The sequence below is a fragment of the Macaca fascicularis genome, chromosome 9 (assembly GCF_037993035.2).
Source record: "Macaca fascicularis isolate 582-1 chromosome 9, T2T-MFA8v1.1".
NCBI classification, from domain to species: Eukaryota; Metazoa; Chordata; class Mammalia; order Primates; family Cercopithecidae; genus Macaca; species Macaca fascicularis.
The window spans coordinates 73,674,133-73,696,504 of record NC_088383.1 but is presented as its reverse complement, the minus strand read 5'-3'; the positions used below and the strand labels follow the sequence as shown (position 1 = coordinate 73,696,504).

The 22,372-nt window shown below is 42.9% G+C and overlaps 1 protein-coding gene across 4 annotated transcripts in view; it reads left to right on the top strand.

Moving 5' to 3' along the window:
• Positions 1–645: 645 nt before the first annotated feature.
• The window catches only part of MCU (mitochondrial calcium uniporter), a 209,027-nt gene continuing 187,300 nt past the window's right edge, over positions 646–22,372 (top strand). For all 4 annotated transcript variants that reach the window (XM_005565546.3, XM_074001851.1, XM_045400085.2 and 1 more), the window contains exon 1: positions 646–804. In XM_005565546.3, the coding sequence (XP_005565603.1) occupies positions 655–804 (150 nt within the window). In that variant the 5' untranslated portion in view covers positions 646–654. The remainder of the gene's footprint in view (positions 805–22,372) is intronic.

Genomic DNA, 22,372 nt, shown 5'->3' with positions numbered 1-22,372 from the left:
GTATAAAGGTGCTGTAAAAATGAATTGGGTATTTGAGATGTATACAGGTCTGTTAATTCACTCTGATGGCATGTACTCATTCTGGGACTTTGATATTGTAATCGTTCTACCCCTCCTATACTATGCTACACATCACAGTCATTAGATCACTCCGTGATGCAGGGTTAATTTCAGCATATCTAAATATTATCAGTTATAAATGATAACTCTGGGCGTGTAGTTGAGAGTTACAGCATACAGTTAATGGTTATTTGGTGCCTATTTTGCCAACTTAGAACACTGACTTAGAACTCAGAACAAAGCTTTTCACAAATATCTATATCCCCCGTTACCCTTATCATAGTTCTACCGTTGGTGAAGATTAGCTGAACCGAACATGCCATCTCTATTGCTGTTATTTTCACGGGCTTGGGTGCCAATTACCGGTTCCCTAGAATTTGCCCGTAATTGACTATGTCCCACTATAGGTAACTCTGGAAGTGACAGGCAGTTTCCAATGTGGTTCTCCCGCCTGTCGATTGGGCCTTGCAGGAAGCCCCGCCTCATCAACTCAGTCAAGGGCGTTAGTTGGCTCGGCGTCGGTGAGTGGCGGATCTTAGCTCCGCCCCGACCGTCCGCTGCGCTGCCTGGGTCGGCGCCGTTTCCAGTTGAGAGATGGCGGCCGCCGCAGGTAGATCGCTCCTGCTGCTCCTCTCCTCTCGGGGCTGCGGCGGCGGGGGCGCCGGCGGCTGCGGGGCGCTGACTGCCGGCTGCTTCCCTGGGCTGGGCGTCAGCCGCCACCGGCAGCAGCAGCACCACCGGACGGTGAGCGAGCGCGCCCGGAGGCTCCGGGGAGGGCGGGGCGGCGCTGGCGTGTGGGAGCCGCCGGCGGGCAGGCCGCCGGGGCAGCAGGCGAGTTACCTCAACTCCCGGCCGCTCCCGAGGTTGCCGGGCACCGAGGAGCCGCCGTGCCCTTCAGGCGCCTGCGGCGGCGACCAGGAAGGGAGGGCGGGCGGGAGGAAGCCTAGAGGAGGAGGAGGGGCGACGGCGGGGATGTTCCCGCAGGACTGGGGACACCAGGGCGGGGAAGGCACGGGACTTGAACCTCTCCCCGACCCACCCCCAATCTCGGTCCCTCCCTTCTTCGTTCTTAACAGCCCTGCCCCAAGGCTCCCGAACGGAGCCCGGTGGAAGTTGTCCCCTTTCCCTCCTCCTCTGGGCGGGTTGGGGAGTCCTGAGTTGCCGCGGCCGCCTTGTGTGTGCCAGGAGAGTGGCAGTGCCATGCTGCTGGGAGCTGCCCCGGAGAGCAGCCCAGGACCCCGGCGGGGCCGCCCCTCGTCCTCTCTCGTCCCGGAGGGGTCGGGCAAGAAGGAAAATCAAAGTTTATCCCCCTCTGTGACTTCCTGTGTGTGTGTGTGTGTGTGCAGGGGGAACCAGCTCCCTCGAGATGGATGCTGCATTGCTTCAGGAGGCAAGCTCCATACTCTCGGGTTCTTAAAGGTGCTTTTGGGGGTCCTTTCGAGGGTTACTGTATAAGCGTGTTCACGCGTGCCTGAGCGGGACGGTGGGCAGCAGGCACAGGAGAAGCGAATATGACAAGTTATTGACAGAGGCAGAGATTTGGTGGTTGTATTAACCAGTTGTTGCTAGGTTTCATTGGCTGGCAGAAAAAGAGGATTTCTGTTTGAACACTCTTGGGTGAGTGTGTGTGTGTAAGAGAGAGAGACAGAGTGTGAGAGAGATTTCTTTTTTCAGTTGCAAGAGATGAATTTGGCATGGAGTTCTTAACCTAACAAGTCAGGAGGTTTCCTTCCCTTGGGCTTTCTAGACCTGTATGTGTTGGTCTCTGGCCACCTCTGAGGGAAAGAATGTAGGTTTTATTTCCTGGGGCTGAGTTGTATAGTGTGGTTATTAGAGGATCACTGTAAACAGCCTGATAGGAGAAACTACAATAGTACCTTCAACCCTCAATAAACACATCACCTGCCTTGTTCTGATCATAGCTCTTAAGAGGAAACTGAACTGGAGCTCTTCAGAGAGGATACTCCTAAGGCCAATGACAACATCAGAATCAAGTGTCTGAAAGAGCTATGAAAAGACCTAATGCTCTGCACAAGCAAGGTGGTATTATTATTAGTCATAGGTATGGACTCTATCCTCATTCTTGTGAGAAGATTGTACCTCTTTTTATTTGGCATACTGGCATATTGCTTTGCTGAAGCTTTTGGGTGAGAGCCGAGCTTTTCCACAGTTCAATTTAATTTGCTTGTTTCGTAGCCTCCAGTTATGTGTTTTGTTCTCTTAAAAACATAAGGCCACCCCAAATTTTGATTGCATTCCCCTTTTCCTCGAACTATTTAAAGGCTTCCCAAGTTGTCCTTAAGTCCATATTTTAATAAGACATCTTCTGACTTTGCACAGTTTTTAAGACTGTTTGGGTGTGATATTCATTTAGCATTTTTAAAAATTTGTGCCTTGTATATTTTCCATTATGCAAATTTGTCAGGCTGTGAGTGTCTCCCTTGTGGGGATGCTTCATGAAGGTGTTCTCTGTGCTATTCTAGGGTGGGTAAAAATGAAGTGCTGAATTTGTAACTGAAAGCACAATTAAAATGAAATGTTATTTCTAAAAGGCAGGAATGTTATGGGAATGGTGACTTGTACATGAATTTAGAATTGTAAGATTTTGAAAAAAATCGAACCCGATTATTTAAAATATATAAACAGACTTTTTATTTTTCTACAATTCTTCTGAAGCCATCATATATACAGCTGTTTCCATAGGATAGTCTGTGATTCCTTACAAGACATTCCATTTAGAAGATATTGAGACCCTGAACAGAGAGAGGCTTGGCCAAGGTTATGTTAGCTAATACGTAACAGTTTTAGGACTCCCATTCATCTGAGATAGTCTCACCCCTTATTGTGTTCCTTTTATTGTAAAGTGCAAATGCTGCTTTACATCTCTTTACTACCTTGTAAAATGTCCTATTGTCCGTTAGGAAAGTATTGCTATTTCAAAACCCCATGAAGGGGAATTCTCCTGTAAGTAGGGTTGATTTGAGTACATATATTAGGTGAATATGGAAGCAAACAGCTTACCAGAAAGAATAGATGTTCTGGTAAAGTTCCCTGAGAGACACTAAGGTTGAATCTTGCTTGGGAGACATCCTGTGTATGTGCAGCAGATGGCAGTCTGCATTGGTCTGGATCACAAGTCCAGTTTGTGCCACTTTTGTTCTGCTGTATGGTATAGTAAATTACAACCGGGGGGCATAACCAGTTACAGCATTGCCTAATTTTTTGAGTGAGAAATTCATGTTTTCCAAGTTTCGAGAATGAGTCCAAAGCAATACAGTAGCTCAGCTAGTTGGTAAGTGCAATTATGAGGTTATAAACTTAGTTTGTCCCCTCCCCCTTCTCCATTATATCTTTCAACTGAGTAAATAAGAGTAAAGGTACAGGGGCTTATTCAATATTTTTAGCACCATCTAGTGTAATTTTTTTCCTTCTCTCCAGCTTGTGACTGTAACCAAAACTGATGTAAAATGTTTGTTGCCTGCTTTTCTGTATGGTTAGTGAAGGTGGCTGCTATTTTTAAGGATGGTTCTTCGAAGAGGAACTGCCTTTCACTGTGAGCTGTGTAATTCCATTGCTAAAACAAACTGTTTCATGTCTGATTATGACAGCCCCACTGTTGGCATTTTCTAGCAGTTAACGGCTATGCTGAATTACTACATCTTTTACTTAAGTCTGTCATTGTCCTGTTACAGTTTGTGACTGACTTGCTCTACTTTACACATCACAGTTCTTTTGGCAGTGACATTGTTTCAGCTTAACCTGAAAGTTTTAACAGGTTACATTGCCTGATACAGAGGCAGGTCCTAATTCTTTAATTGAGTTCCTCATGGTCTGGCCCAATCTTATGCCAGATTCATCCCAGCACAAATACTCTGTTGTACTTAAGCTAGTCTCTGCACTGTCCCATACATCCATACTAAACCTTTATGGATTTTTTGTAGCTGAATTTCAGCCTTTATCACCCCAATCACTCCTCTAGCCTCTAAGGTTCATTTCAGGTTACAGACTGTGATGTACAATTCCCTTTGAATCTAACATTCTCACTTTACACGTGAGGAAACCTAATAAACTGAGGAAAGTGACTGTTAAGTTATGTTTGTGGTTACGAACAGACCAAGGATTAAAATTCCTTTACTTTTTTTTTTGATACAAGGTCTCGCTTTCTCACCTAGGCTGGAATTCATTGACACTATCACAGCTCACTGCAATCTTGAACTCCTGGACTCAAGCTGTCCTCCCACCTCGGCCTCCCCAAGTAATGTGCACCACTGTGCCCAGCTAATTAAAAAAATTTTTTTTGGCTGGGCACGGTGGCTCACACCTGTAATCCCAGCAACTAGGGAGGCTGAGGTGGGCAGATCAGGAGGTCAGGAGTTGGAGACCAGCCTGGCCAACATGGTGAAACCCCGTCTCTCCTAAAAATGCAAAAATTAGCCGGACATGGTGGCAGGTGCCTGTAGTCCCAGCTACTCGGGAGGCTGAGGCAGGAGAATCACTTGAAACTAGAAAGTGGAGGTTATAGTGAACCAAGATCACGCCACTGCACTCCAGCCTGGGCGAAAGAGCGAAACTCCATCTCAAAAAAAATATATTTTTTTTTTTTGGTAGAGACAGGGTATTTCTACCAGGCTGGTCTCGAACTCCTGGACTCATCCTCCCAAAGAGCTAGTATTATATGCGTAAGCCACTGCATCTGGCCTAAAATTCCTTTAAATGGAGATGGATTCAAGAATTCCTAGTGTGAAGATGATACTTTCAGGGATAATTTCTATAGTTCATTACTAGAAAAATTTCTCTAAATGTGTAGAGAAAAAAAATTTCCTAGTTTGAATCTTGATTTGTGTAATTCCTGATTCTTAACCCTTTTCTATTTTTATTCTGTCCTCTCTGAATTCTGATGAGATTTATTATCTTTAGGACACAGATTGACACTGACATGTTTTCTAAATGTTTTATTTGTGGGCATCTGATCTTACTGGGGAGATAAAGCAATGATGTGTATCTTATTACCTTTGTGGCTCATAGACTCTAGCACAATGCTGGGTACATAGGTGACACTCAGACAAGCATTAATTAGCTATGTACCCCTTTTTCTGCTTGCTGGGGAAAAGATATGCCCTTTATCTCCTCTTCCTATCCCCCTACCCCCGGTTTGGCTTGCTTAATAGCCTTCCTTAGGTAACCACATTTGGAGAATTGCTTTAAGCTTAGTATTGCCAGTACTGTCTTTGGTTATATATTACACTTCTTTATGGTGGATTGATGGAAAGAGTTGGTACCACTGGAGTAGCTCAGCAGTGGTCACTAGCTTTCTGACAATAGCCAGCAAAAGTATAGTAATTACCCAGATTATTACAAATATATGTTTGAATCAGATTCCACATTTGTTGGTTTATTCTATATTAAGATTTTGAGAGTTCTGGATAAATATGTTTAAGAACAGACTTCTATATATTTATTTTTTTTAGATGGAATCTTGCTCTGTTGCCCAGGCTGGAGTGCAGTGGCGTGATCTCTGCTCACTGCAGCCTCCACCTCCTAGGTTCAAGTGATTTTCCTGTCTCAGCCTCCCAAGTAGCTGGGCTTATAGGTGCGTGCCACCATGCCTGGCTAATTTTTGTATTTTTAGTAGAGACGGGGTTTTGCCATGTTGGCCAAGCTGGTCTCGAGCTCCTGGCCTCGGGTAACCCACCCGCCTCGGCCTCCCAAAGTGCAGAGATAAAAGGCATGAGCCACTGCACCCAGGCCAGACTTCTTCTATTTTTTTTTTTTTTTTTTTTGAGACAGAGTCTCACTCTGTTGCCCAGGCTGGAGTGCAGTGGGATGATCTCGGCTCACTCCAACCTCCGTCTCCCGGGTTCAAGTGATTCTCTTGCCTCAGCCTCCCGAGTACTGGGATTACAGGCGCGCACCACCACACCTGCCTAATTTTTTTGTATTTTTAGTAGAGGCGGGGTTTTACCATGTTGGTCAGGCTAGTCTTGAACTCCTCACCTCGTGATCCACCCACCTCGGCCTCCCAAAGTGTTGGGATTACAGGTGTGAGCCACCGCGCCTGGCCGACTTCTTTTATTTTTAAGGAAGCAACCATTCTTTTTTTTTTTTTTTTAATATATTTTTTAGAGACAGTCTTGTTCTCTTAACCAGGCTACAGTGCAGTGGTGTGGTCGTAGCTTGCTGGAGCCCTCTACTCCTGGGCTTAAGCAGTCCTCCCATTTCAGCCTCCTGAGTAGCTGTGTATATAGGCATGTGTCACCATGCCTAGCTCATAAAAAGACTTTTTTTTTTTTTTAGAAACAGTCTTGCTATGTTGCCCAGGCTGGTTTCTTAACTCCTGGCTTCAATAGATCCTCTCACTTTAGCCTCCCAGAGTGCTGGGATTACAGGCATGAACTACCACATCCAGCACAAAATCTTGCTTATTTTAAAACTCATAAAATATCTGAATAAATGATCTTGGATATCTTAAAATTCTGATTATTTGAACTTAGTTCTAAGTCCCAAGTGGCTTTTCTTTATGCTTCATGTAACTCTTTTCTTTAACATGAAATCTAAATAGAAAATACAGCATCAAGAGTGGTGTAAGTCAAAGGCAATACATTGGTAGGAAATCATTCAGATGATGTTATCAATGAAATGCTATTTGATTTCAACTTCAAACATGAGGCAGCCCTAAAAAAATGATTTGCTATCAACCGCTTGGATGTTTTTTCTTCTTACGTTTTAGCTTTGCATCCCTATAGATTTTCTTAAAAATTACTGTTTGTTTTCCTGTGATTAAGGTCAAGATTACCTTTTAATATCTCAGGATAGCTGTTAGAATAGAGGATTCAAAGGCTAATAGTCAGCCTTTGAATCTTCTATCCTTTTTTTCAGACAGAGCCTCACTCTGTCACCCAGGCTGGAGTACAGTGGCGCAATCTTGACTCACTGCAACCTCTGCCTCTCGGGTTCAAGCAATTCTTCTGCCTTAGCCTCCCGAGTAGATGGGGCTAAAGGCACGTGCTACCACGCCCAGCTAATTTTTGTATTGTTAGTAGTGACGGGGTTTCACCATGTTGGCCAGGCTGGTCTTGAACTCCTGACCTCAGGTGATTGGCCTGCCTCGGCCTCCCAAAGTGCTGATATTACAGGCGTGAGCCACCATGCTCAGCCCTTTATTCTTTTTTTTTGAGACAAGGTCTCACTCTGTCACCCAGACTGGAATATAGTAGTGTGATCACGGCTCACTGTAGCCTTGAACTCCTGAGCTCAAGTGATCCTCCAACCTCAGCCTTTTGAATAGCTAGGACTATAGGCACAAGTAATCACACTGGGCTAATTTTTAAATTTTTTGTAGAGATGAAGTCTCACTATGTTGCCCAGGTTGGTCTCGAACTCCTTGGCTCAGGCAGTCCTCCTGCCTTGGCCTCCCAAAGTACTGGGATTAGAGGGTGAACCACCATGCCCGAACCCTTTATTCTTTGATTAATGCTGTACCATGGCTCGTGGATATATTAGAATTACTAGGATAACATGTTAGGAAAACTAAGATGTTACTGTGGAAGTTGTGCACTTTAAAGAATCTTAAGAGTTGGCTGGGCACGGTGGCTCATGCCTGTAATCCCAGCATTTTGCGAGGCCGAGGTGGGCGGATCACGAGGTCAGGAATTTGAGACCAGCCTGACCAACATGGTGAAACCCCGTCTCTACTAAAAATACAGAAAAATGAGCCGGGTGTGGTGGCGCGCACCTGTAATCCCTGCTACTCAGGAGGCTGAGGCAGGAGAATTGCTTGAACCTGGGAGACGGAGGTTGCAGTGAGCCGAGATCACGCCAGTGCACTCCAGCCTGGGTGACAGAGCAATACTCCGTCCCGAAAAAAGGAAAAAAAAGAATCTTAGTGTTTAGAGTTCAGTAAGACCTTATATTGAGGGAACAAGAGTATGAGCAGTGAAATGGCTTTTTGTTTTTTTTGAGATGGAGTCACTCTGTCGTCCATGCTGGAGTGCAGTGGTGCTATCTCGGCTCTCTGCAATCTGTCTCCCGGGTTCAAGTGATTCTGCTGCCCCAGCCTCCTGAGTGCCTGGTACTACAGGTGTGCACCACTGCACCCTGCCGAGTTTTGTATTTTTAGTAGAGATGGGGTTTCACCATGTTGGTTAGGGTGGTCTCGAACTACTGACCTTAGGTGATCTGCGCGTCTTGGCCTCCCAAAGTGCTGGGATTACAGGTGTGAGCCTCTGCGCCCAGCCGAAATGGTTTTTTTCTTAGTAGCTCAGCATGTTAATACAGAACTGGAAATGGGTCACGCATCCTCTGATTTTCCTGTTCAATTAGTTTTCCTACTAAATTACACAATTCTTTGTTTCATTTAAAACACTTAAGCTGAGAGTGGTTCTAAAAAGTGGATTGGGGTCAAATTCTTTTTTTTTCCGAGATGGAGTTTTGCTCTTGTTGCCCAGGCTGGAGTGCAATGGTGTGATCTTGGCTCACTGCAGCCTCTGCCCCCAGAGTTCAAGTGATTCTCCTGTCTCAGCCTCCTGAGTAGCAGGGATTACAGGCACCTGCCACCACGCTGGACTGATTTTTTGTATTTTTGTTAGAGACAGGATTTTACCATGTTGGCCAGGCTGGTCTTGAACTCCTGGCTTCAGGTGATCCCCCCACTTCAGCCTTTGAAAATGTTGGGATTACAAGGTGTGAGCCACTGTGCCCGGCCAAATTCTTAAAGTACCTAACTTCAAAGTCAGTCTCAAATAATTACCCTCTGATTTAGATTAAGCTTGATAATAACTGTTAAAAAATCTTTCCTCTGTAGGTTGAACACAAAAGGGAAACAATGCATTTATTTCATTGCACTTTGTTAAATGCTTGCAGTTAGCCTGTGTAAAAATGAAAGTTGACTTCAAGCAAATTAATTTTAATAAGTTTAGTGAATTATTGGTTCATAAACTGTGTACACACTTGAATCTTTTATATTGATAAAAATATAGCTTCATAAATTTTATCACCAATTGGGTCTAAAGCATGCTAAAGGTGAACTTTTTCTAATGCAGTTCTGGAATAATTTGATGATATGACATTGCATTTTGACATCTCAAAGATATGAGCCTTTTCCAAATGTTCTTTAATGACGTTAATACTATTTATTAATCCAGAAGAGTATTAATTTTTATGCTTTATTCCTAAAGTTTTCAGTTTTTATGTATTTTTTCTTGCTATTTATTTTCCACTTTATTGTTTGGGGAGTGTTTGTAATAATCATCAGAAAATTGCTGAGGAGTCCATTAGGTGTTTGAGACTGTGTAGAAGACAGTTAGAAATGTACAGTCCTGAACTCTACTGCCTTGTAGGTATCAGTATCATTTAAACTTCTTTTTTGCCTGCTGAGACAGGCCTACTTTGTACCTCTTTTCTATGGTAAGTAATGTTAGAAGATGTTTAAGAGCACTGTATTAATACCTGCTTTAAACTTTAGTTCAGAGAAAGTTAGTGTGACTGATAAGTTGTCAGATAATAAGAGAGCATAGCCGGGCACGGTGGCTCACGCCTGTAATCCCAGCACTTTGGGAGGCCGAGGCGGGCGGATCACAAGGTCAGGAGATCGAGACCACAGTGAAACCCCGTCTCTACTAAAAATTACAAAAAATTAGCCGGGCGCGGTTGTGGGCGCCTGTAGTCCCAGCTACTCGGGAGGCTGAGGCAGGAGAATGGCGTGAACCCGGGAGGCGGAGCTTGCAGTGAGCCGAGATCGCGCCACTGCACTCCAGCCTGGGCTGGGCGACAGAGCGAGACTCCGTCTCAAAAAAAAAAAAAAAAAAAAAGAGAGCATATAGATTAGCTTGAACCACTTGGTTTCTACAGATAGAGGAATAGACATAGAAGAAACCATCTAAGACCTGAGGACATTGTTACTTCATTTAATTTTTTACCATAACCCTATGAGAGGTATTATCCCAGTTGTATAGTTTAAGTGTCATAAACTGGTTTAGTGCTAGGGATGCACTGAAAGCCAGGACACATGTTTTGGATTTAAGCCTAAGTCTGGCTAGAATGAATACTGTACTGTTCTGGGGGTCAGTGTGGGTCATCCTTCCTTTTCATTTCTGCTCCTTTAGCATGTTCTTCCTCAAGCATCTACTGCTGTTTTCCTTCAAGAGATCTTGACATCCTTCCCACTGATTACCTTTCTTAAATCTCTTTCCTCACCCTCCCCTCCAGGTGTTAGCTGTTAGAGGTCTGAGATATTTGCCTCTTGGAGATATTCCTAATTTAGTTTGGATTTCTAAATTATTCCACCCAGCTGGGTGCTGTGGCTCGTGCCTGTAATTCCAGCCTTTTGGGATACCGAGATGGGGGAATCACCTGAGGTCGGGAGTTCAAGACCAGCCTGGCCAACATAGTGAAAACCACCCCCCCCATCTCTATTAAAAATACAAAAAACAAAAAACAACAAAAAAAGATTAGCCAGTCATGTTGGGGGGCGCCGTAATTCCAGCCACTTGGAAGGCTGAGGCAGGAGAATTGCTGGAACCTGGGAGGCAGAGGTTGCAGTGACCCGAGTTCATACCACTGCACTCCATCGTGGGTGACAGAGCAAGACTGTGTCTCAAAAAAAAAAAAAAAAAAAAAAGAAAAAGAAAAAATAAGTCCCACCCAGTAAACCTGGTAATTATTGAGTTGCTTCTATACCAGATGCTTTTATAACATTCTCTAGAGTACTCTACAACAGTCCTTCTGGCAAAATAGTATTCCCATTGTACAGATGGAAAATGAAGACTTAGAAAGGTTTGGTAACTTGGAGATATTCAGAAAATATCTGTGGAACTCCTGCATTTTATGAGGCACTGCCGTGAGCATTGGAGAGAGAAATGCCTTTGTGCTGGTCGTAAAAGAGTTCACAGTCTGGCCAGGAGACATTGTAGAAACAGACTATAAGTGGCTGTGCTCCTTTTTTTTTTCCTAAAGAAGGTTAAGCGGGAGCACTTAGGACCTACCTGTGAGAGCTGAGGAAGGCTTCACAGAAGAGGTCTTGCTTAAGAGGAAACATTTCGGGCCAGGCACAGTGGTTCAGGCCTGTAATCCCAACACTTTGGGAGGCTGAGGCGAGTGGGTCACCTGAGGTCAGGAGCTCAAGACCAGCCTGGCCAACATGGGGAAACCCCATCCCTACTAAAAAAATACAAAAATTGGCATGGTGGTGTGTGCCTGTAATCCCAGCTACTCAGGAGGCTGAGGCAGGAGAATCACTTGAACCTGGAGGCAGAGGTTGCAGTGAGCCGACATGGCGCCATTGCACTCCAGCCTGGGCAACAAGAGCGAAACTGTCTCAAAAAAAGAACAACAACAAAAAAGCAAACATTTGGAAATATAATGAGACCGGAAAAGCATGGTCAGCATTCCGGCAGCACCAATCTGACATGACCTCATGAGTGAGTAAGATGTATTTGAGAAGCAGCCATTGGTTTGTTACAACTGGAGTATGGGCAAGAATAGCTGGAGATTAGGCTGGACAATAGTAGTTATGCCAATGATAGTATTTTTCAAGTATATCGTGTGCCAAGAATTTCACGTAGATTATCTCATTTAATTCTTGTGATACACTATGAGGTACTGTTTTTATCCTCATTTTATAGGTAGTGAAACTAAGTTACCTACTGAGTTAAATGATTTGCCCAGGGTCACAGCTGCTAAGTGACACGCCGTAAATGACTTACCCATGATCACACAGCTAGCAGATGTCACACCTAGCATATAAACCCAAACAGTGGCTTCAGATCCTGTCTCTTAACCGCTGTTTCTATGATGAGGGATCAGACTATGAAGGGACTTCTGAAGAAATTGAAATTTTATTCTGTAGGTCAGAGTTTTTATGTTTTGTTTTTAACTCAACCCACAGTAGAAGTACATTTTACACTGTGACCCAGTTATGTGTATGCATTGTACACACATAAAACTAAAGAAAAGTGTCTGGGCATGGTGGCTCACGCCTGTAATCCCAGTACTTGAGGAGGTGGAGGCAGGCAGATCACTTGAGGCCAGGAGTTTGAGACCAGACTGGGCAACATGGTGAAACCAACCTAATACAAAAATTAGCCTAGCATGGTGGCATACACCTGTAATCCCAGCTACTCCAGAGGCTGAGACATGAGAATTGCTTGAACCCAGGAGGCGAAGGCTGCAGTGAGCAGAAATCACTGCATTTCAGTCTGGGTGACAGCAAGACTCTGTCTCAAAAAAAGAAAAAAATACCTAAAGAAAAGTTTCATGAAATAATATTTTTACTATGTATTTTATATAGTTTCTGTTCTGTTTTGTTAAAGAAATACTGGTTGAGACCTAAATTGATTTTACATCTTAAGCCACAGTTTGAAAAAATACTACTTGCCCATAGGTGAGCCTCTGAAGAATTTCAAGTGGGAGAATCAGATGATCAGGTAGGTAATGCTGGCAGCAGTATGAAGGCTGGCTGGAAAGAATGGGATCAGAGAGGTAGAAGGACCAGTAAGGAGCGTCTCACTGAACCAAGGAAAAGATGCCTGAACTAGGACAGTAGCATTGTAGATAGAGAAAAGGAAATAGAAGAGAGATTTAGGAAGTAGAACTGATAGAACTTGGTGATTGAATGTAGACTATCACTACCAGTAGAAAGGCCATTCAATTCAAGGTCTGTCTGACTTTATTACTCAGGCACTGAAACTTTATTTCTTTTTTTTTTTTTTTTTTGAGACGGAGTCTCACTCTGTCGCCCAGGCTGGAGTGCAGTGGCGCGATCTCGGCTCACTGCAAGCTCCGCCTCCCGGGTTCACGCCATTCTCCTGCCTCAGCCTCCCGAGTAGCTGGGACTACAGGCGCCCACAACCGCGCCCGGCTAATTTTTTGTATTTTTAGTAGAGACGGGGTTTCACCGTGGTCTCGATCTCCTGACCTTGTGATCCGCCCGCCTCGGCCTCCCAAAGTGCTGGGATTACAGGCGTGAGCCACCGCGCCCGGCCCGAAACTTTATTTCTTGACCTTCGCTGAGTGTTCCTTTTTACAATCATGTTAAATATGCTTTTTTTCTATGCCTCTAATTTTGTATTTAAAACTGTGCTGACCTGCTACAATTTTAAGTTTTGACCTGATTTAAAATTTGTGATTTAAAAAAAATTTTTAAATGAAATTAAAACTTTTCTAAAGACAAGGTCTTCCTCTGTCACCCAGGCCAGAGTCCAGTGGCACCATTATAAATCACTGTAGCCTCGAACTCCTGAGCTGAAGGGATCCTCCTGCCCCAGCCTCCTGAGTATCTGGGACTACAGGCATGCACTGCCATGCTTGGATAATTTTTTTTTTTTTTTTTTTTTTTTTGAGATGGAGTCTTGCTCTGTAGCCCAGGCTGGAGTGCAGTGGTGCGATCTCGACTCACTGCTACCTCCGCCTCCTGGGTCCTGGTTCAAGCAGTTCTCCTGCCTCAGCCTCCCCAGTAGCTGGAATTACATGGACACGCCACCATGCCCAGCTAATTTTTGTATTTTTAGTAGAGATGGGGTTTCACCATGTTGGCCAGGCTGATCTTGAACTCCTGACCTCGTAATCTGCCCGCTTCAGCCTCCCAAAGTGCTGGGATTACAAGCATGAGCCTCCACACCCAGCCACCTGCATAATTTTTAAATTTTTTGTAGAGGTGAGGGTCTTGCTATGTTGCCCAGACTGGTCTCAAACTCCAGGCTTCTAGTGATCCTCCTGCGTTGGCCTCCCAAAGTGCTGGGATTATAGATGTGAGGCACTGTGCCTGGCCAAAACAAATTTTTGTAAAAAAATTTTACTTTAAGTTCTGGGATACATGTGCAGAATGTACAGATTTGTTACATAGGTATACATGTGCCATGCAAAAATTTTTTTTTATTTTAAAATTTATATATCAAAAATCAGATGCCTACCTTATTTTCATATGCCTGCCTACCCTACTCTGTTCCATAGAATTTGAATGATTTGCATAGCAGTATGAAAATATTTGTTGAAAGGACATATTCTGGGCTGGGCGCTGTGGCTCACGCCTGTAATCCCAGCACTTTGGGAGGCTGAGGTGGGTGGATCACTTGGGGTCAGGAGTTCGAGACCAGCCTGGACAACGTGGTGAAACCCTGTCTCTACTAAAAATACAAAAAAAAAAAAAAAAAAAAAAGACTGGGTGCAGTGGCTCACGCCTGTAATCCCAGCACTTTGGGAGGCTGAGGCGGGCAGATCACCTGAGGTCAGGAGTTTGAGACCAGCTTGACCAACATGGAGAAACCCCATCCCAACGAAAAATACAAAAATTAGCTGGGTGTGGTGGCACATGCCTGTAATCCCAGCTACTAGGGAGGCTGAGGCAGGAGAATCATCTGAACCCGGAGGAAAAGGTTGCAGTGAGCTGAGATTGAGCTATTGCACTCCAGCCTGGGCAAGAAGAGCAAAACTCTGTCTCAAAAAAAAAAAATTAGGTGTGGGTGCACATGCCTATAATCCCAGCTACTTGGGAGGCTGAGGCAGGAGTATCTCGCTTGAACCAGGAGGTGGAGGTTGCAGTGAGCTGAGATCGAGCCACTGCACTCCAGCCTGGGCAACAGAGCAAGACTCTCTCAAAAAAAAAAAAAAAAAAAAAAAGGGTATATTCTGTTTATTATACTTCTCTGAAGCTTTGTGCTATAACTGAATTTTATGTTTGTTAATTAGAAGAATACTTTTGAGTAATTTTCTTTGACTTTATTCTCTTTAATTTTTCATTTCTATAATATATAAGTTGATAAAGAGCTTTCTAATGGCCTTAACTTGTTTTGATCTCCTTTAGGGACTATTGAGCATTGTATGATGGTCTTATCTTTTTTTTTTTTTTTTAAAGTAGCCATTACTAAGCATGAAACCTTTTCGTAGTAAAATTGTACCAGCCTTCCCCTCCACATTAGAAATACAGATATATGAGATTCCTACTGCTTCTGCTGCTCCAGTGACTCAGAAGGTATAAAAATATATAATTGAAAACGTTACTTGGAGTGATTATAGCATTTTGATTGACTAGGTATCTTACTAGATTGCTTTAGACAACACACATTCTTTGGTTTTCTAGTTATTACAGTACAAAAGTGTAGGTATTTATTTCTTTGATAACTATGAAAGTTTTTAGAGATGTTGCAATATCTCTTTTTTTTTTTTTTTTTGAGACAGAGTCTTGCTCTGTCACCAGGCTGGAGTGCAGTGGCGCGATCTCAGCTCACTGCAACCTCTGCCTACGGGTTTCTAGCGATTCTCTTTCTCAGCCTCCCAAGTAGCTGGTGACTACAGGTGTGTGCCACCACATCCAGCTAATTTTTGTACTTTTAGTAGAGGCAGGGTTTCACCATGTTGGCCAGAATGGTCTCCATCTCTTGACCTCGTGATCTGCCTGCCTTGGCCTCCCAAAGTGCTGGGATTATAGGCATGAGCCACTGCTCCTGGTCTTTTTTTTTTTTTTTTTTTTGAGACAGAGTCTTGCTCTGTCGCCCAGGCTGGAGTTCAGTGGCACAATCTCAGCTCACTGAAACCTCCACCTCCTGGGTTCAAGCGATTCTCCTGCCTCAGCCTCCTGAGTAGCTGGGACTACAAGCACTTGCCACCATGCCCGGCTAATTTTTGTATTTTTAGTAGAGGTGGGGTTTTACCACATTGACCAGGCTGGTCTTGAACTCCTGACCTCACGTGATCCATCTGCTTCGGCCTCCCAAAGTGCTGGGATTATAGGTGTGAGCCACTGCACCTGGCCGGACTACCATATCTTCTCTATCGGAAGAGAGATTATATTTGTAATGCTATTGGTGAGCCTTTTGAAATCTTTTTTTTTTTTTTTTTTTTTTTGAGACAGAGTCTTGCCGTGTCGCCCATGCTGGAGGGCAGTGGTTGAGTCTCGGCTCACTGCAACCTCTGCCTCCCGATTTCTAGCTATTCTGCCTCAGCCTCCCGAGTAGCTGGGATTATAGGCGCACACCACCACGCCTGGCTAATTTTTGCATTTTTAGTAGAGGTGGGATTTCACCTTTTTGGCCAGGCTGGTTTTGCACTCCTGACCTCAAGTGATCCACCCGCCTCGGCTTCCCAAAGTCTGGGATTACAGGCATGAGCCACCGCACTTGATTCGCCTTTTGAAATCTTATGGGAGCCAAGGATTGCTGTACCATCACAAAATATTTTTATTATTAGTTTTCTGAGATAGTTAAATAAATGAAGAGGTGGTCGTAGTGAGTGGGGTGGGGTGTGTGTGTGTGTGTGTGTGTGTGTGTGTGTGTGTGTGTGTGTATTTCCCACCAAAACAAAATTGAAGAGAATTTGGTGCCAAGTGGTATAATAGGAACTGGGTCTGTTCCTCTTTGTTCTGTTAACTTGTTATTTGATCTTGGACAAGTGACTTAACCCCTTTGGTCTTAATATTTTTGTCAGTTAAATAAGGATGCTTGATTAGGTGAACCTAAAGGGCTTTTAATTTTTATTTTATTTATTTTTCTAAGGTGGGGGGTCTCACTATGTTGTCCAGACTGGTCTTGAACTCCTGGGCTAAAGTGATCCTCCTGCCTCAGCTTCTTCAGTAGCTGTGACTACAGGCATGCACCACCATGTTCAGTTAAAAAAAAAAAACCTTAAAATTATAAAACATGTTGTATTTTTATACAGTACTTTACAATTAATTATGTTATTTCATTAGATGGCTTGTGTAAAATCATAAACTCAGGTATCACATATTTGCTTATTCTCACAAGGGCCAAGAGCTTGAAATGAAGAAAAACAGCCTTCAAGTTCCTCTTTAGGACAGTTTTCATAATTATTTCTGACATCTTCATGAACAATTTACCTTGTATTCCTCTTAAACAGTTCATTATGCATGTAGTCTCATCTTTCACCTTTGTTTTCTTTTCTCTAATCCAAATTGCCGAAGGGAGTGGAGGAAGAGGTGAAGATGTGGAAAGCCCAGAGAGTTGGAGAGTTGAGAGAAGGAAGAAAGCAGTTAAGGTCAGAGTACTGAAGTAAGATGGGACTGTACTAGTAATTTATTAATTCTGAGTTGTACCTTGCCAGCCTGAAGCAGAAAATGTTTTATTTTGTAGTAACACTGTAGGAATCCTAGGTGTGAAATCCTTAAGTGATTAGTTGCCTGCAGGAGTCAATAGGCATAGTAGCCCTTAAATTCTTCCAGCTCTGTGAACTGAGCCTAGTGTAGTATCAGTCACATAGACATTCAGTCCATGTTGGGTGAATGAGAGTCAAATAGTCCTAGAAACTATTTCCTAAATCCTTCAACCCTGTGGGTAACACAGCTGTAGATCATCTTGTTCTCTGTGCCCAGATACTACAGTGATGGGAATTATGGGAATGTCAAGACGGAATGACTTCTCTTTGATTCATGTAGCAGCTAATACTCTTAAAACAGGTCCGATTGTGCTGAACAAGCAGGACTAAATAAAATGCTAAGTAAAAATAGTAATGAAAGAAGATTGTAGAGCTATTATGTTAAAAGTAATTTGAGGCCAGGCTCAGTGGCTCACACTTGTAATCCCAGCACTTTGGGAGACTGAGGCAGGAGGATCGCTTGAGCCTAGGCTATGGTAAACTTTGATTGCACCACTGTACTCCAGCCTGGGTGATACAGTGAAACCCTATCTCTAAAAAAAAAAAAAAAATTTGAGAAATTGATACAGTGGCATCTACCTGGCATGATTGGTGGGAGTGTAGGCCATGCTGGACACTGCAGAAGAGAGAAAGGAACTATTTCAAAGAGGTGCTGCCAACTGTAGATTCTTTCTGTATATATATATTTCCAAAGAAGGCAGATTTTTGGAAGTGTTTATTTTGGAACTAATCTTGTGTATTTCCATTCTGTCCCCACTGTATCCTGTATTTTGTATTGCCAGAATTCTGATAGCTGCCATGAAGCAGGGCTGTGGCAAGTGGCCAAGTGTGATAAAAAACTATTTTTCATTTTAAAACAGAAAGTACAGATGTCAGAATACTTTAAAGAAGTATTTAAAGATAGAGTAGAATGGAAGAAGTAGTAAAAACCTAATGAGAAGATTGAAGGTTTTCCACTTGCTTTGGATGCAATTACATTTTTTGTAAACAGAAGAATACCAGGTTATATCTGTCTTGATCTGTTAGTTTCTCTCTCCCCCTTTTTCCTCATCTGTGAGTGCTGATGCTAGACACTTGCTGAATAGACAGGAAAAATTGATTTTCTGGTGTTTTTTTTCTTTTTTGAGAGGGCCCGTAGGGTATACTTTGTGTGAATATCTGCCTAGATATAGATATAGATGTTAATAGTTTGGTTTTCTTTCTTTATTGTTTTAAACCCAAAGAAAATGAAATCTTGTTTTCTTTATTATCAGCTGTGACTTAAACGTTAAAAATGCTGTCTAAGCACAGTTGAGATAGTAAAACAGAATTTTAGTGTAACATATTACAATTTTGGAATATTCATTTACTTAATGGAGAGCTGAACTCTAGTCAGTGCTTTCTTTAAGTTTAATATCTCATCCTGCATTGGTGTTTGATTCAGAATGAATTCGAGTTCTTAGTGTGGCCAACTGCCACAAAGTTGGGTGAACTTTGAATATATAATGGCTTTCTGTTTTGTTTGTTTTGTTTTGGAGACGAAGTCTCGCTCTGTCACCCAGGGTGGAGTGCAGTGGTGCGATCTCAGGTCATTGCTACCTCTACCTTCCGGGTTCAAGCAATTCTCCTGCCTCAGCCTCCCAAGTAGCTGGGACTACAGGCACGCGCCACCACGCCTGGCTAATTTTTTGTATTTTTTAGTAGAGGTGGGATTTCACCATGTTGGCCAGGATGGTCTTGATCTCCTGACCTCGTGATCTGCCCCCCTCAGCCTCCCAAAGTGCTGAGATTACAGGTGTGAACTACAGCGCCCGGCTAATGGCTTTCTTTTTAATGATTTCTAGAGCTTTTAACATGAAAAAGTGGAAAATGAAAGGAAACTATAATAGATTTCTTGCCTAAAATGGGTATTCTGTGTAAGATGAAAAGTAGAGACAAGCCAAGACCCTGAGTTATGGATCCAAAGGTCACATCACAGCCAGTGTTAGAAAGTCATAACACTAGTGGAAGAAAAGGCAGAAGGTAAACTGATGGGAATGCTGTCAAAGGAGCTCACTTGGAAGGGCCATTCCATCACCTGAGGGTTTTTTTTTTTTCTTTTTTGGTGGAGGTGGGGTGGTCGTTTATAAGGAAGTTACATTATGTTCAATCAGACGTACAAGGACAAAAATCTTTTATTTTTAAATTATGAAGTGTGTCATGTGTATAAAAAGAATAATATAATGTACAACCTTTAGCATGAGAAATTGAATATTATGATTATAATTGCTGCCCCCAAGTACCCTTCCGTAGACCTTTCTCCCAAAAGTAACATTCTCTTAAATTTGGTGTTTACCATCCCATGAGTGTCTTTATCCTTTTGCACTCGTTCTCGCGCTCTCTCTCTTTCTCTCTCTGTGTGTGTGTGTGTGTGTGTGTGTGTGTGTATAATCCCATCTTTTCGGGAGGCTGAGGCAGGATAATTGCTTGAACCCGGGAGGCAGAGGTTTCAGTGAGCCGAGATCACGCCATTGCGCTCCACCTGGGCAACAAGAGCAAAACTCTGTCTCAAAAAAAAAAAAAAAAAAAATTACACTGTATGTATCCTTCTGCAAATCTTTTTTTTTGGAATGGAGTCTCCCTCTGTCACCCAGGCTGGAGTGCAGTGGTGCGATCTCAGCTTACTGTGATCTCCGCTTCCTGGGTTCAAGTGATTCTCCTGCCTTAGCCTCCTGAGTATCTGGGACTATAGGCATGCGCCACCACACACAACTAATTTTTGTATTTTCAGTAGACACGGAGTTTCGCCATGTTGGCCAGGCTAGTCTTGAACTCCTGACCTCAAGTGATCTGCCTGCCTCTGCCTTCCAAAGTGCTGCAATTACAGGCATGAGCCACTACTCCTGGCCTTTTTTTTTTTTTCTCTTAATACTTAAAAAAAAACAATTAGGCCAGCACAGTGGCTCATACTTGTAATACCAGCACTTTGGGAGGCTGAGGTGGGAGGATTACTTGAGGCCAGTAGTTTGAGGTTACAATGAACTATAATTGGGCCATTGCACTCCAGCCTGGGGATAGAGCAAGACTGTGTTTCTTTTCTTTTCTTTTTTTTTTTTTTTGAGACAGAGTCTCACTGTGTCGCCCAGGCTGGAGTGCAGTGGCGCGGTCTCCTCTCACTGCAAGCTCTGCCTCCCGGGTTCATGCCATTCCCCTGCCTCAACCTCCCGAGTAGCTGGGACTGTAGGCGCCTACCACCATTCCTGGCTAATTTTCTGTATTTTTTAGTAGAGACGGGGTTTCACCTTGTTAGCCAGGATGGTCTCCATCTCCTGACCTCGTGATCCGCCTGCCTCGGCCTCCCAAAGTGTTGGGATTACAGGCATGAGCCACCGCGCCCGGCCCAAGACTGTGTTTCTTAAAAAAAACAAACAAAAAGCAAGAAAAACCTTATTTAGTTGATACATGTGGTTCTGGTTCATTCATTTTTAACTACTTTGGCATTTCTGTCTCTATTTCATATATTTAAACCTCTGTTGACTGACAGACTTTTTGCTGAATATTCTGGGGGACAGGAAAGAGGAATTTATTATGTCATTTTTAAAGTTAGACTAGGAATGCTGTTTTGACTTTCAAAAAAGCCAGTTTTCCTTTTTTGGTGTGTAATGTCCTCGTTTATCATATTCCTGGGAAAATCCTTTGTACTTCCTGAGAGAAGGCAGAGAAGAAGAATGTTTTATTACACAGATGAACATGTCTTGTACAAAATGCAGAGCAGCATCTGCCACAATACAGTGAACTCATGGGGAATTGAGCTGCTGCAACAAAAGCCTGGGTTACTAAAATTCTCAGATGTTTCAAGTGCAGAAAAGCTGTGGGTGGAAATTTGTTGGCATTAATTCATTGTTTCTTTTCTGTGTGTTTGGAATTGTCTGCAATTTGGGAACTATCTGCTTTATTTTGTAAAAGGAGGTGCGCCTTTTATGGTAAAAAGGCTGTTCTTGAATTGTGTCGTGGTTTTATGGGGCAAGCAAAAGAAAAGGTCTAGAAATGAGGGGGCATATTTTTTGAGACAGGTAGTTGATGTGAAATAAATATTTGTTTTAATAATAAATCTGTATGTATTAGTCAATGTATATTCTTACTTTGAAGTCGTTGTTTTAAAAAGACAATCTCTGATAAAGTTTTTTATCTTCTCAATTTCATGCTGTTGTCTTTCATTTCCAACATTCTTGATAATGGTTTGAGCATTGTTGCAGAGTACACAGGGCAGAGCTTCATTCAGGTTGTCCCTCCAAATGATTTGCTATAGTGCATCAACGAGAAATGCTGAGGCAGCAAGGGAAACACTAATAAATTGGGTGGTTTCCAGGGACTATAGCTAAGGCAAGCAAACACAAGCCAAAATTAAAATGTTAGTTAGGCACCCAGGATATAAGTCTGGCCAGATATGCTATTAACAGTGAATCTTCCATTCTCATTAAATTATTTGAGATCTGTACAATTTGAAGATTGTTACAAATGGTGACCAATTTTAAGCATATTTTAGTTAGGGATGGTACAATAGTCTTTTGGCTAAAACTTAATTAGAATAAAAAAATACTTTTGCCTCTTTTATTTGATAGATTCCAGTGCCTCAGGAATGATTAGAACTTAGTTGCCTATTTGTTTCTTCCATGGTTCTGAAGGGAAAGAGTGCTGGATGGACCTCCAGTAATGGAAGAGTTTTTTCTTTTTCCTTTTTTTTTTTTTTTTTTTGAGACGAAGTCTCGCTCTTGTTCCCCAGGCTGGAGTGCAGTGGCGTGATCTCGGCTCACCGCAACCTCCGCCTCCCAAGTTCAAGGGATTCTCCTGCCTCAGTCTCCCGAGTAGCTGGGATTACAGATGCCTGCCACCAGGCCCGGCTAATTTTAGTATTTTTAGTAGAGATGGGATTTCACCGTGTTGGCCAGGCTAGTCTTGAATGCTTGACCTCAGGTGATCTGCCTGCCTTGTTAGTGCTGGTTTTCTTGCTAACTACACAAATTATACTTCTGTAATAATTTTCACAAATTATTTTACCTGTGAAAAGTATAGGTATGGGGAGAGGAGATAGTGGTATGTGAAAGGGCCTTTTATATTTTTCTTGTTTTGGAATGATTTCCAATCATTTTCAAACAGAACCCCTACCAAAGAGTTGTGTGACTTGGCAAATGAACCAGAATTTTTTAAAATTTAGTGCTCCAAGGTTTCTAAAGTTTGTAAACTTGTTTCTGAAACT